Raw genomic sequence first — 15,248 nt, forward strand, 5'->3', positions numbered from 1 at the left:
TTTGCAAAAAACAGCAGCCAGTAGCAGCAAACATCTTGTGCCCAGGGCTGAATAGGGGTCCGAGGACAGCACAGGGTACCACAAGCAGTCTTTGTATTTGAAACGTATTTGTACTTGTGGAACTAGGCCAGTGACTAGACAGAGAAGGGGATTTATCAAAATCTGGAGCAGCTGTGCATGGCAACCAATCAGCTTCACTCGTTCATTTTCAAATCTAAACTGAAGAGAGAAGCTGATTGGTTACCATGCACAGCTGCTCCAGATTTGTCTGCTCCAGTTTTGATAAATTCCCCCAGAGTGTCCTTCACTAAGGGCTGTACTTGGCAAAATGTCCGGCACAGCTTTGGTCCGAGCCTATCCCTGGGCTAAACAGGGAGAGGAAGAGTACGCTATTAGGTTTGCTGGGCGACAACCTATTTTTTGTACTAAGAAGAGGCAAGAGATATTTTACAAAAGCCGCTTTAATACAATTTGCAGGTTAACCCTTTTTGTGAAGTTTGATACTAAGATGGGAACCGAGAGTATCGTAATCTCTGTGCACAAGTGGACCTGGAAAAGTATCTGTACATTTACTTGTACCGAGTACGGTACTTGGTAATAACATTATTAGAAAAGGTACATTAGTTAAAAAGGTACATTATTAAGAAAAATCATTGATATACAACGTATAGACATTAAAAGCACTATGAGAGCGTTATAAGAGAGAGAGTGTGCACATTATTACATGTACGACTACATTGTGAACTAGCTGATTTTTAATATTGGGGGCTTTCCTATATATAACCTTTGTTTTTTTCTGGATCAATGGTCCTAGGATTTTGTCCTTCATTAGGATAGGCCAATGTTTCTGCAGTATCTTTTCGAACTCTTTGTAATAAAAAGGAGAGGTTCTTCTTTTTGTTAATACAACAATAATACAACTCTTTGTAATAAAAAGGAGAGGTTCTTCTTTTTGTTTTTGTGCAATTCTGGAACACTGATTGAGAACTGTTCCAGGCTGTACTGATTTGTGGTAAACTGGCCAGCAAGGTAGAGGATTATATGTCAATCAGTGAAAAGAAGGTGTAACTAGATTATTCTGGCTATATAAGTTCCGGTGTCAGATAGGAAACAGTACCCTTTTGAAAAAGTCTTCAGGACGAAACGCGTAAAGGGAGTGCTCCGTTTCCTCGCTGACACCCTGGGAAGAGGTTCTACACAGGTTGCATACGCGGTTTTACCAACGGAAGTTTGTAAGTGCAATCATTTTTAAACTTTTTAAATAAAGGATCTTGCATCTGCACTTAAATCCTGTTTTTTCTTCTATGGTCGGTCCCCCCCTCATTTCCTGGCTGATCTCTCCGGAGGGTTCTCCATCCATACTGGAGGCTGTCCAAACACCGCCGATGAGAGGAAGTGCAGCCTGACGGCAGGAGAGGGCAGAGAGACTATTATTGAAGAATTTTTCCCTCTGCGGACTCATCAATAGAACTATAAGTAAACGACACTTGACTTCCAATGCTGCTCGGAGGAAAATAGTATCTTGCTGCTCATAATCCCCGATCATACACCTCTATATACACTATATTTTATTCACCTTTTATATCAGTAGATGTGTTTTTATAAGAATTTTGTGCACTTTGGCTTGTAGCTTTTGACTGGCCATACAAATAGTTTTTATTCCATTTTTTATTCATATTTTTATTTTCTAATTTTTGATTGCCAGATGGAATAATTCACCCGTTTACACATTTTTCAACCAGATTTTATTTATTTATTATTCACAATATAACTTGTTTCCACACGACAATATTTTATTTATTTACATATGCTACACATATCTTGCGATATTTACATTGTTAACATAATATTTAATAATATTTAATATTTATTCACGAACACATTTACCTTCCTTTTTTCGACTTGTATTTTCAGTATACAGCCGCAATTAGGATTTGATCAGTGGCACTGTATTTAGTTTGTGATATTTTCACATTTTCACACAACTTAAAGACCAATTAAAAGGTGGATCACACACAACCAAGCGCAGCACCCCGGCTTACACTTGATCACGTTGATAGATATTGCTGCAGCTGGTTAATTTCTGTAAATATATCCTAGCGCAACTACCCTGGTTGTAATCTCTGTGCAGCCTGAGACACTGTTTTTCCACAATGGATGGTGGCAACTTTGGAACTGCAGGTAGGAATTGCCCCCTGTGGGTAATAATCTGATGATATTTGTGGCAGAGTTCCAGGTTTAGAAAGACCAAGTGACGAGGATTGCACACGTGGGTGAAATATTGACCTAAGGTATTATTACAGTGACTTACAAAATCCTGAATATTTACCCGGCCATCACAAATGGTAAGGTTATCATCAATGTAGCAGCTGTAGAACATTAGGTGTTGACAATATAGATTGTGATTCCAAATATATTTATCTTCCTAGTAGGGATGTTCAGATACCAAGTACCGTACTCGGTACAAGTAAATGTACAGATACTTTTCCAGGTCCAAGACTAGACTAGAGAAAAATTATAAAGCTAGGAAGCAGCTGTCATTTTTAAGGAGCTTACGGTGCTCCTGGGATTTGCGCATCCCTGCTTTAATGCACTTTTTTTTTTTTTTTTTGTGATGCACTGATACCATTTTTTCAAGCACTGATACTTGTCCAAGTACTCACAGATACTGATACATTTTTATTTATTGTCATGTGAAATTTTTTCTAAAACAATACAGACTAATGATTTCAGGAGTAGTGAAGCACCAGAGCTGGGTCCCAGCTGCAATTTCTGCAACCCTGGTAATTCTTGTGACAATGCCAAGTATCTGCACTGGTATCTGAACTGGCATCTGAACATTTCTCCTTCTTAGTGTCCCATAGTTAAAGGAGATTTATGGGGTGAGTGAAAAATACTTGTCCTCATAATTCAAGCCAACCTGTGACACTGAAGATTCACAGGTCGGCTCTATTAATAAGCATGTCAGCGAACACATACCGCCGATCGCTGATTTCCTGATCCTCTCCCTGCTTAGAGCGGTGAGCCAGCTGTCTATCAGCCAGTGGGGTGGATCTCGACAGTATTGTCAGGATCCGTCCCAGCTGTGGCGCGGCTCTGCGCTCTCAGCATATAGTGGGCAATACTGAGTTTTAGGACACTGGAGGACAGTAGTATATGTCCTCCTGTGACCCTGAAGAGAACTATGGGCAAAAAAGGTTGACCCATAGTTCTCTTTTAAGTTCACATCCCCAGCATCCCCTCTCAATCTTCTTCTTACTCTGCAGCACTGTTACATTTTATCAAGTACTGCCAAGTGATACTCGTTGTTACATGTCACTCCCATTATTTATTTCCTCAGAGCCATCACCAGGACGCTGTTTGGTTTAGACATCATATATTCCTAGTTCCTATGAGCTATTAACCCTTTCGCTGCCAGCGGCATATGCCGTACATCGATGGCAGCGGGCCCCTCTATCATAGCGCCTGAACTCTGTTTAGATGTGTAAAGCTGGCGGTCAGCTTTACACTGGAAGCAATTCTGGGGGCCCAGCTGCTGCCAGATCGGCTTCCAGAGGCCGGTGAATAGTGACTTCCCCCTTCCTTACTTCCCAGGCTCTGCTGGTCCAGCGGGTTTTGGGACCAGCATCACAGCTGTCGGCGGGTAGAGAGGCCAGCAAACATCCGTTCACCAATCTCCTCCCAGCTGCATGGAGCCAGAAGCAGCACTGATTGCATGTGAATGTGCACTATGTAAAATCCATTTGTTTCATGCGACTCATGGTCTATTGTATTGATTATAACATATAATTTATGATTTTCAGTAATCATGAGACACTGCACAAGCAATTATTCAGCCATTAGTTTATGTCCTTATTTACAATTAATTTATTTTGCAAGAAATGATAACATTATACATTAATGTATCTTCCCTGTTTCTAATACCAGCAATCATTTTGTGCTGATTCCAACCCCTTTACTCAATGAATCCCCTGGGTATTGATTTATACAACCAGCCCCGTTCTTGATCTTTCTTGGCTTGACAAAGAGGAGTTCCTTGAAACTCATAGCTGTTGTAACCAGTTCTGAGAGTCCAACCTGGAAGTGTTTTCTGACAGCCAAGAGCTCACTTCAGCAAGTAGACTGTGTACCTGTGCTATCACAGGAACACCAAGGAGAGGTGCTTCAATCTCCCATCCGCTTCAGCCCCAGCTTGTTTGTGACAGCTACAACGAAGAAAACATTCTTCACACTTGACAGCAGGACCGGACAGGGAAGGATCTCAGCAGCTCTGTCTTTCACCATTCACACTTAAGAGTACCGCTGTGAATGCAACCAGTTTTGCTTTTATTATGAATAAAATGTTTTGGGTCTCATATATTGTACACAATCAGATTTGGGTCGTTTTTCGTTTTTGTAACCTTGTCCCCAGCTAAGCAGTTTCCACCCATACAGTTTCCTGTTAGTAGTTCACTGCCCCAGGTTGGTTGTTTGAAGACAAAGATTCAGTATGTATTGCTTTAAAGTATTCCTCTCCAACTAATTTTGTGAGTGCAATCCCTAATGTACAATATTTGGTATTTATATTTCCACACTTAATGCGCTAGGTTTGGCATTCTGTTTCTTTCTTTGTTTGTTGTTTTAACGTTGCTGGCTCCCTCTACTTGTGCCAAAAGCAGTACACCTACCGTCAGTTTCTTGGGACCATTTGGGACTATTAGTTTGTTCATCCATTCCACTTTGTAGTGTGCTGATAGGTCATTGTTTCATTTAACCTCATTATCTCTACTGACATTGATGGTTTGTTCACGGCTTTGGGTTGTGAGCATGACCCACTAGAATGGTGTCTCTTTATTGATTCATCAATATTAGGCCTCAAGGCTGTCTTGTTACACAACTGCAGTGTACACCCTTTAGTATCTGTTGGCAAACGAAGGAAACTTACAAAAACATAGAACTGTTGTACATCCAGTACACCAAGTACAAGTGTAATATCTCTGGAGATCTAAAAGTAGTGGCCCTGCTGTTTGGAATGCACCTTGGATATAAGTACTGTTGTTTTATCTGCGAATGGGACAGCTGTGCAGAAAAGTGGCATTACATTAAAAATGAATACATTTGGTTTCAGGACAGAAAAATGTGGCACATAAACCACTTGTTGACCCAACAAATATATTTTTGTCCCTGCTTCACAGAAACTCAAACTGATGAAAGTGTTGAACAAAGAAGGGAAAGGTTCAGTTATTTGAGAACAATGTTTCTAAGGATAACTCATGCCAAGAATAAGTAAGGTATTTTCATTGGTCCACAGATCACATACGTCATGTCGAGCAGTTCAAAGATCTGTTTGTGGGGCCAGAGATGATTGTCTGGAAAGCATTCCGGGATGTTGTTAAGACTTTTTTTTCTTGGCAACTACAGAGCACCGAAGTACATTCAGCTGGTTGACAAACTTATAACAGCATACAGGACCATGAAATGCAGTATGTCACTGAAGATTTACTTGCTGCATTCACACTTGGACTTTTTTCCTGAAAATCTAGGTGCAGTACACGACTAACACGGTGAATGGTTTTACATGACAATGCCACAATGGAAAAACTATATCAGGGCAAGTGGAATACATCAATGCTGGCTGACTATTGTTGAGCACTGCAACGAGATGCATCTGACACTGAGTAGAAGTGCTGGAGCTGGAACGAAGAGAAGGTAAGTATGTTTCTCTCATAATCCACACAACAAATTAATCCATTTATGGCACAGACAACTAGGGCACCAAAAACCTGAAAGCCATAAAAGATTTGATAAAGAGAGGCTTATAAGAAGATATAACCGTACTACCCTGCCGAATGCTCATGACATGCAAATGCTGTATGGAAGCAAAGGCCCACACGTACCCCACTTCCACAGGCCACCCAAAGAAAAACCACCCACCCCATGGAGCTTATACACAGGGACTTGTGGGGACCAATGAAAACTCCCGCATCAGGCAGGGACAGATATCTACTGACTTTCATTGATGATTATTCCAGGTACACAACAACTTATCTGATGAAGCATAAGAATGAAACATCAAAAAAACTTCAAGAGCTTGTTGCCTTGTCCAGCAACAAATTCCAACGGAAACCAGGAATTATATGCACCAACAACGGAATGGAATACATCAGTATGGAAGTGGAATCATATTTGAAGAAACGGTATAGTACACCAGTTAACCACACCATGCACTCCTGAACAAAATAGTGTGGCAGAACGGAAAAATTGCACTCTTATAGAAATGGCTAGATGCATGCTGTTAGACACCAACCTACCTAAGAAGTACTGTGGAGAAGCAATCAAATAGTTCACAAACTAAAACAAAACTTTAAATGAAAGAGCTAGGAAACATCAGTCACTATCTGGGAATTTAAATAGAGAGGGAAGGAGATGGAACTTATTTTCTCAACTAAAGTCAGAAAATTACAGAAATTTTGGAACAATTCCACTTGTCAAATGCAAAGGAAGAAAAAACACCTATGAAAGCAGGCTACCAAAAGAGCAAGCCATTATTGACATTCAGTATTGCTCATCAGAAGATATGACTGTGGATGCACTCAATAAGCCATTGCCAAAGGATCATTACAGTTTCCTTCAAAAGAAGCTAAATGTCATATAGTAATGCATATGCTGTTGAGAAGGGGTGCTGAAAATACAACAATATATATTAATGTACTGATATGTATATATAGTGCTTTAAAAAAAAAAACTAAAAACACACTTCTTTAGAGATGCCTATCAGCTCTACCCTTGATTTCTCATCCTATACAACCTTCCCTTCTGCTCCCGTTTCACAGTACTCCCAAATCCCCTTCTATTTTATTTGGTATACATCTTTAGTCTTCCCTTCCCCACCTGTGTCTTTGGTCCCCTTCCTCTTAGACTGTAAGTTTGTTTGGGCAGGGTCCTCCTCACCTACTGTTCTGTATGTCGGTGATGCTTGTCAGTGTTTCTGACTTGTCTTGTCTAAACGATTGTACAGCGCTGTGGAATATGTTGGCACTATATAAATGAAAAATTGTACTTTTAATATGTCTTTTAAGCTGTAGATGGCGTTGTGGTGCAATGCTAGTCTCTATGTGCATGCTTATCTATGATACAAATTTTCTCTCTATATGTTTTCTTCACAATGCTGTATTCATACATGTAGTGTTCTTCTAAGCAAGTTGAAACCTAATTTGTTTCCTCAATATCTTAGTGCTTCATCTAAACACATAACCAACAGGGCAAAGCTCTTTGCTGAGGAGCGATCCCGACAATATTGTTAGGATCCTTCTCTCCCATTGAGTGACAGTAAGAAGTTTATTCATGCCAGGTCACAGGTTGACAACACTTGCATCTCCATCCTGCAGTTTGTCCTTTGTCCCCCTCCCTCTCTCCACCACACTGCTGTTTCCAGACAATCTGCTGTCACTCAATGGGAGAGGAGGATCCCGACAATATTGTCGGGATCGCTTCTCAGCACAGAGCTTAGACGCACCCATAGTATATTACATTGAATTGTAAGCTTATGGTGCATTTTTACAAACACAAAATGTACTCCTGTATCATTAGGAAGCTAGAAATGCAAAAAAGAAAATGGTGTCCCCCGTAGTTCTCTTTTAACCTTTGCAGTGTATGGGTAGCCCAACTGCAAGGGTTAATTTTAAAAAAATGTCCCTGGAGTTCTGCTTTAAAGCTGAATTTGAAATTATATTAGGCTGTGAGGGGGAGAAGCAACACAAACCGCTAGTCAGATGTGCTGCAGTGGTCATGTCTATTAGGACATGCTATTAGGAGACAGCAGGTTTTCCTCATCCTCCTTTCACTGTCCAGTCACAGGCTAGGCGAGGGGAAAGACTTGTTAGTAGTACTTAACTGCGAAAGAGAAAATAGGTTGTCTGCCCTGCCACACAGGATGCTGTCATGTGGCAGGGCTGCGTAAATCTCAGCGGCTGTGGATGGACAGAAATACAAACTCTTTGTCAGGTATAACAACTTCCTTATATGTTTTTGTTCATACGTATTTTTATATGTTTGCTGTTTCCCTGGAGTTCAACTTTAAGTGTTTTTGCTGTAGAATGCTTTTCTTTCTAAGTAACTGGAGGATTTTCTTTTTTTCCTTTGTGTGTCTAGTATGTGTAGGACGTTGGCTAATGTCATTTTGGACTGGAACTGCAAAAATACATGAACTTTACACAGCTGCTTGTGGCCTCTATGTTTGTTGGCTTGCCATTCGAGCAATAACTGTATTAGTTGCATGGATGCCTCAAGGACGTCAAGCGATTGTTTTGAAAGTTAAAGAATGGTCTCTTATGGTAAGTCTTTTAAGCTAAGTTACAAATAGTGTTTGCATACTAATTTTTTTAAATAAAAAGTTTTAAAATGTATGTTTGGACAAAATGTTCAGTATTATAAATGCTGCAAGCACAGGAAATACAATAAAATACTGTCACGGTACCGTGCACAGGTGTCCCCGCACCGCATGCAGGTACCTACACGGGAAGACCAAACACGTATGACCACACTGGACAAGGCAAATGTGTTATATCCAGTTTATTGTAAACCGCACAACCAAATAAAACACCCAAAAGCAAACATGAATAATTAACGTGACACCAACTAAATATACCCACCTACAACATATAACAGGAGCAAATAGCTTAATACAGGTAACAATAACAGGACTACAAGCAGGTATCAGGACTTAGGTCTATAATCAGGTGACAGGACTTGGGACTCAGGATACAGAGGAAATAGGACTGCAAACATGGTTCAGGGTTCAGGACTGGTAACAGGACTCGCAGGAAACAGGACTGCAAACAGGGTTCAAGGTTCAGGAATCAGGACTGGTAACAGGACTCACAGTAAACAGGACTGCAAACAAGGTTCAGGATTCTGGACTGGTAACAGGACTCACAGGAAACAGGACTGCAAACAGGGTTCAAGGTTCAGGATTCAGGACTGGAAACAGGACTCACAGGAAACAGGACTGCAAACAGTGTTCAGGATTCAGGACTCACAGGAAACAATACTGAGCCATCATCCTGACTGCAGGGAGGGTTTAAATACCCTCCCAGGAAGTGCCAGGTGAGGGCTAAGTGTCGGCAGCTGGGAGACACCTGCAGGTGAGCACTGGAGCTGCAGGTTCCAGCACCACCCAGTGGTGGTCTGGTACCTAACAGTTCCTGGCTGCCTGGAGATACCTGCAGGTGAGCACAGGAACTGCAGGGCTTAGCTCCAGCGCCACCTGGAGGCACTCTGGATGCTAACAAATACCTTATAATCTTGTCAGAAATCCAGTGAGCTCTAAACATTTTTGTGTATAGCAGAAACACTGTTTTGTCAGCCTAAACAAAACATTAGGAGCATAATTACTGGCTGATCAACATGGATTTTTCTGTAGTTGCAGCATTTTTTAAGAAAGAAACTATGGGGAAATATGTATGTATTGCAGAGATGTACTGCATATTTTTTTTCCAGACATACACTTTAAAGGAGAACCTCTTTTAGGACAAACATTGTCACTATCAATGTTATAGTACATAGATATTACATATATACATATAAATGTATATATATCCTACAATATAATTCCTTCCTCCGTGCTGCCAAACAGACTTATTTTGTTACTCTTATCAACACACTCTCATCCAAACCTTGTCAACTCTTTTCCACTTTTTTTTTTATAAATTCTTTATTTTGAAATTTTAAAAACATTTTGTAGACAAAAAAGATTGCTAAGAACAATGACAAAGACGTAGGTAAGACAGCCTTAAAAACATCAAAGAGAAAATAAGGTCCCAATATGTAGGGGTCCAGGAGTCAGTGAGCAAAACAACATCCTGTGGTATTTCTGACGATACAAGGAGATAGATTCATGTCATGAATACATATAGTAACTGTATGGCATAGTACATATAAGGTAGATCACAGGGTCCTCACTACACAGGGAGATGAAATCAGATTGAAAGAGAGAAATATGTAGAAGCAAGAAGACAAAAAGAGGGGGACAGTGAGGATGGGGGGGGTGGAGGGAGGGAGGGGGAAAGAGGTAGAGGTGTTGAAAGGTGGGGAAGCTCCGTCCGCTGTTCCAGCTCCACTTATGGTCCAATCCCCTCCTGTAGCAGGGTGCTATATTCAGAGGAGAGAATGAATTCCTGCCAATAAAACCATCTAGTACAATGCTGAGCGTGCGTGCCCCTGGCAAAGGAGATCAGATCTTCCATGCGTTCAATTTCACCGACCTTCCTCAGCCAGAGGGAAATCGATGGGGGTCTGGTCTGCTTCCATAGTTCAGGGATGCAACGTCTTGCCGCGTTAAGCAGGTGAGGTAGTATGGATTTCTTGTACTGCTTCCGGGAGATGGAGTTACAGTGTAGTAGAAAAAAGGCCGGGTCTATTGGGACCTCCAGTTCCGTGAACTTCTGAACAAGGCTACGAATCGAGGACCAGAAAGAAGAGAGGGAAGGGCAGGACCAGAAAACATGAAGCAGGTCCCCAGGTGCACTTCCACAACGCCAGCAAGAATTAGGAACTGATGTGAACATAGCATGGAGACTGTGACGGACCTCCTGGAACCCAGACTGGGTACCTCCGTCAGAAAACAGCTTCCTCTCTGCTGGAACCCGAATCCAAGTGTCCTCAGCCCAAACCGGCCTAATTATTGGACAGAACCAATATATTAGGACAGAACGCTAAACCACTCAAGCATTAGACACCACCAATGTTGAGGTAGAAACCAAGATCTGCTTTATTGAAGGAAGCACACAGAATTTATACCTGACAGGATCAGATTAGAGTGCAGTGTGTCCCCTCCCCCAGACAGCTAGGTGCCGCATTAGAAGTCTTTCATGCACAGACACTCTTTGGGATGAATGTCCTTAATTAGATAAGAACTTAATCCCATCATTGCAAACAATGGTCACTCCAGCCAGCCGGCTGCCTATAATGAACACAGTGATGTGTGTCTGTAATGTCGGGGGAGACATACAGTATATCCACTCCACATGTATCCTAGTAGAATTGTTCCATGTAACCCCAAGAGGTCTGAGGGGGGTCTCCATAGTTCTGGTCCATAGTCCGTAGGAAGGAGGCTAGCCCTCAGGCTCCTCCAGCAGCCCCAGTGACGGTTCAGTCCATCACATTTCTCCCCTCCCAACAGTAGACTAACCAGGTACCAGACCACCAACTGGTCTGGACCTGTGTTAGTCTGACAAGACAAATCCAAAATCTTTTCCAACTGGTCCGCTTGACTATGCCGCAGGAGCGTGATGCCACGCACATCATCTCCCGGGTAACCACAAAGCCGTTGGGGAGTGAGGACACTGACCTCCCCTCCCTGGAACTCCGGGTGCCACTGCCTCTGGGGAGAGAGGTCGGCTACCTCCTCTCCCTGGGCTTCCATCTTGCGCTGGGGAGAGAGGTCAGCTACCTCCACTCCCTGGATCTCCTTCTGCCGCTGGGGAGAGAGGTCCGCTACCTCCACTCCCTGGATCTCCTTCTGCCGCTGGGGAGAGAGGTCAGCTACCTCCACTCCCTGGATCTCCATCTGCTGCCGGGGAGAGAGGTCAGCTACCTCCTCTCCCTGGATCTCCATTCCCCGCTGGGGAGAGAGGTCAGCTACCTCCTCTCCCGGGATCTCCATCCCCCGCTGGGGAGAGAGGTCAGCTACCTCCTCTCCCTGGACCTTCATCTGCCGCTGGGGAGAAAGGTCAGCTACCTCCTCTCCCTGGATCTCCATCTGCCGCTGGGGAGAGAGGTCCGCTACCTCCTCTCCCTGGAAATCACAAGGCTTCTGGGGAGAGAGGCCATCTGCCTCCTCTCCCTGGAACTCCGGGGGTGTACCAGGCAGAGGCTTGCGGCACTCTGCCCTGTTGCCAGCACCTCACCTGAGGACTCAGCAATCTGTACAACCTCCACAGAAAAGTCCATGAAATCCACAGTCTCTGGGCATATGGCTTCCACTGGGTCTTCATCTTCGGAAAGGGAATAGCAGACCACTTTCCAGCAGCTCCCCGTAGTCCATTTCTAGGCACCACTCTTGTTGGACCAGCCAGGCCAGGTCGGTCTCCAAGGCATGGACTTCCATAGTCTGCAACCTCCCCTGCCGTTTGGCTTGAATGTCCCAGAAGCGATAGTCCTCGGGACTGCCAAAATCAGCCTTCTCCCCAAACGCTTCCCACAATAATCCGGGGCCGCAAAGGTCATCACCTTCTAGGGAATAGTGCATGCCCGCCTTCACTTGCCACCGGTTGGCAAACCAGTATAGTGCTTGGTAATGGTCTTCGAGCTCCATCTCTCTCTGCACCAGACCCTCCACTTCTACTATCCCCTCCTCTGTGGGTTGCCCGCCTATTAAGCTGATCCGCAGATTCACCTGGTCCCCGAAGCGCTGTTCTAGGGAAGACAGGACTTCACCTCTGTAGCCATAATAATTATCCCGACGCTGATCCTCAAGTCCCGCTCCCACTTCTGTAGGTAGGGAGGGACGAAGTCAGGAGGTGGAGCTAGCAAGAGGCCGTTGATGAACGATACCGCGTGTCTGAGGCATCCTGATGCGGTGCATTCCCTTTCGAATGCGGTAAGGAGAGAAGCTAGAGGATAGGTTGGAATGAGATAGAACAGAGAGAGTAGACACAAGGACAAATTCTAATTGAGGATCAAACCTCAAAGTTACCTATCCAAAGATTAGATCCCTAGATGGGTAAGGCCTAATGTGGGGGAGGCTAAACTCAGAAGTCGTGGGGCTGAGGAGCAGCTCCGGGTCCATATCTTGTAACAGAGTAAAGTAATACGATATGTTACAAACAAAGTTTCCCAATAAGACATTGGAGAGGAACAGAACCTGCATATCACACAGTACGATAAATAACAAGCAAATATCACAACAAACAATTTGCCAACAGTCACAGAAATAAGTTGTAGGGGGTCCTATGAAAGCCTGTGGTGCCCTGCACTTATGGGGAAGTGCGCAGACCTCCGATTGTCATCCTACATGGGGGTAGTGTATCAGGTCCAGGCAGCATTGGGGCCGTATCATTAGCAGCTGCCTAGCAGTAAGGAGGAGAATAATAAATGTGGTAAAGGGGATCTGCAACAGCCGACGGAGTGCAGAGATATATATCACTCCGGGTATCTCAATAGTGGAAGGTAAAATAATCACTAACATAGGTACCTGGGGGAGGCGAGGTGGGCACCCCAGATGGCCCCATAGGCCAAGGATGGGTTCAACACTCAGGTGCTCAGCAGGTGAGGAGGAGCATAAGTGGTCTAAGGTGGATGTACCAGTTAGCTGTCCCACAGTCTCCAAGACCCCTCGTATTTGGAGGGTCATGGGAGGGCTCAGTTCCAGCAGGGCAAAGACCGAGGGGGAGGAACCCAACACCAAAGAGTAACATGCGCAATCTAACAGAAATCTATCTCCTTGTAGCGTAACATATCTCTCGACAGATCTCAAAAGAGGGTCCCCCGAGGTGCACAGCCCATCGCCACAGAATGGATCCTACGGCTGCACATGTAGTGTGTAGTCCGTTCATAGGGCGAGGAGGTCAGATCAGGGATTCCCCTAGAGAGATAGATAAATTGCTTCTTTACACGTTACATAGTATACAATATTGATATTGCAGCAAGATGGTGTAAGAGTGCTTCACCAATCCAGGTATGGCCAACCGCCACTCAGTTATCCATGAAGTCCTAAGATAGTATGGGGGGGGGTGAGATATACTCTGAAGTGTTAGTACATAAAATACCTTGTTGCAGACCAATGGAGACAGCAAGCAATAGCATGGTCCGGAACTACACAGTACAAAAGGGGGGAGGTACAACCGGCGCCCCAGGGGGGACCCCCAGGCCATCGCTCATAGTGGGACAAAAACAGCAGGGGGGCTTGAGAGTAAGTGTGAGGTAAGGATGTTAAAGCCCACGGCAGGTATTCCCATCCAGAGTACCAAAGGTTAAGGAAGAGGACAGCAGTGGCCTGGGTGTGCCCCCCACAGCGCCCGCCCTGGACCCCCTGTGTCCAGATCTGTTAGAGGAGAATAATAAAAAAGGGGAGGTGTGGACTTGCAGGTAGGGGTGGCAAGCAGGGGGGGGGTCTAAGAGTCTCATTGTAGGCACCCTCAACAATTGAGTGGGGTAGCTCGGTATACTGGAAGGCAGGGAAAATCAGTAGCGGTGTGGCGTTTGCCCCATATTGGACGATTGGCATCAGGGTGTGACAACGTGGAACAGGCGGGAGTGAAGGAGGTTATGGTTTGTTTTGAGATGGTTGGAGGGACGAAGATCTGCGGTTCCTAAAGGGTCGCCGAGCTCTGCAAAGAACTCCCCTGGGAGAGCGAGGCAGTTTAGGATCCGATCGGGAAGGAGGGTCACCACCGGACGGATCCCAGGCTGTAGCTGGTGTAGAGCAGAGTCAGTCTGGGACATCCACCAGGACGATATCCAAGAACGCAAATAAGTCTGGCAACATCTCCGGCGATTTCAGCAGGAATGTCTCACTGTGTTTCCGGACAATCAAATGAAAGGGAAAACCCCACGTGTAGGTAGCTCCTGAAGACCGTATGGCGTCTAGTAGGGGTCCCAGCAAGCGTCTCATCGGCAAGGTGTTTCTGGATAAGTCCGGAAATAGGCGTACCTGTGCTCCGTTAAAGTTTAACGGGCCCTTACGCCATGCTTGTTGCATGATCGCCTCCTTTCTAGTGTAGTTGTGAACCCGACATATGATGTCCCGTGGTCTAGTTGGGTCAGAGGGTCTAGGGCTCAGTGGGCTCTATCCAACTCCATTGGGAACCTGGAGGCTGGTCAAGGTAAAGATTCCCTGTACCGTAACCTTAAGGTCAGAGGGATTCGTGGATTCCGGGACCCCTCGTATGTGTATGTTATTTCTTCTGCCCCTGTTGTCTTGATCGTCTAAGCGGAGCATCATGGCAATCATATTTTGTCGATGTAGGGTCTGGGCTTCTTCTATGCGGGTCAGTCTGTGTAGGACATCAGAGTGTGAGTGTTCTACAGCCGTAATCCTGGTGTTGACCGTGGAGATCTCTTCCTTCACTTCAGCAAGGTCTTGCTTATAAGCCGTTTCAATGCGCTGAGTAAAGGTCTCGAAACGTTTCAATGCGCTGAGTAAAGGTCTCGAAATCTGCTTTAGTAGGGATCAAGTTTGCTAAGTCAGCTTTTGTAGGGAGAGCACGCAAGAGGTCTCTCAGGGTGGCTTCCAGCTGTGGATGCGGTCCCCAGGGTTGTGAAGGCCCCTT

General features: G+C 44.6%; 1 protein-coding gene across 1 annotated transcript in view; it reads left to right on the forward strand.

Moving 5' to 3' along the window:
- The window catches only part of MARCH6 (membrane associated ring-CH-type finger 6), a 499,681-nt gene that overhangs the window by 374,331 nt on the left and 110,102 nt on the right, over positions 1 to 15,248 (forward strand). The window contains exon 16 of the mRNA XM_018566614.1: positions 8,131 to 8,312. Coding sequence (XP_018422116.1) covers positions 8,131 to 8,312 — 182 coding nt within the window. The remainder of the gene's footprint in view (positions 1 to 8,130; positions 8,313 to 15,248) is intronic.

This window comes from Nanorana parkeri, unplaced genomic scaffold (assembly GCF_000935625.1).
Source record: "Nanorana parkeri isolate BGI_ZX_2015 unplaced genomic scaffold, ASM93562v1 scaffold963, whole genome shotgun sequence".
Taxonomy (NCBI): domain Eukaryota; kingdom Metazoa; phylum Chordata; class Amphibia; order Anura; family Dicroglossidae; genus Nanorana; species Nanorana parkeri.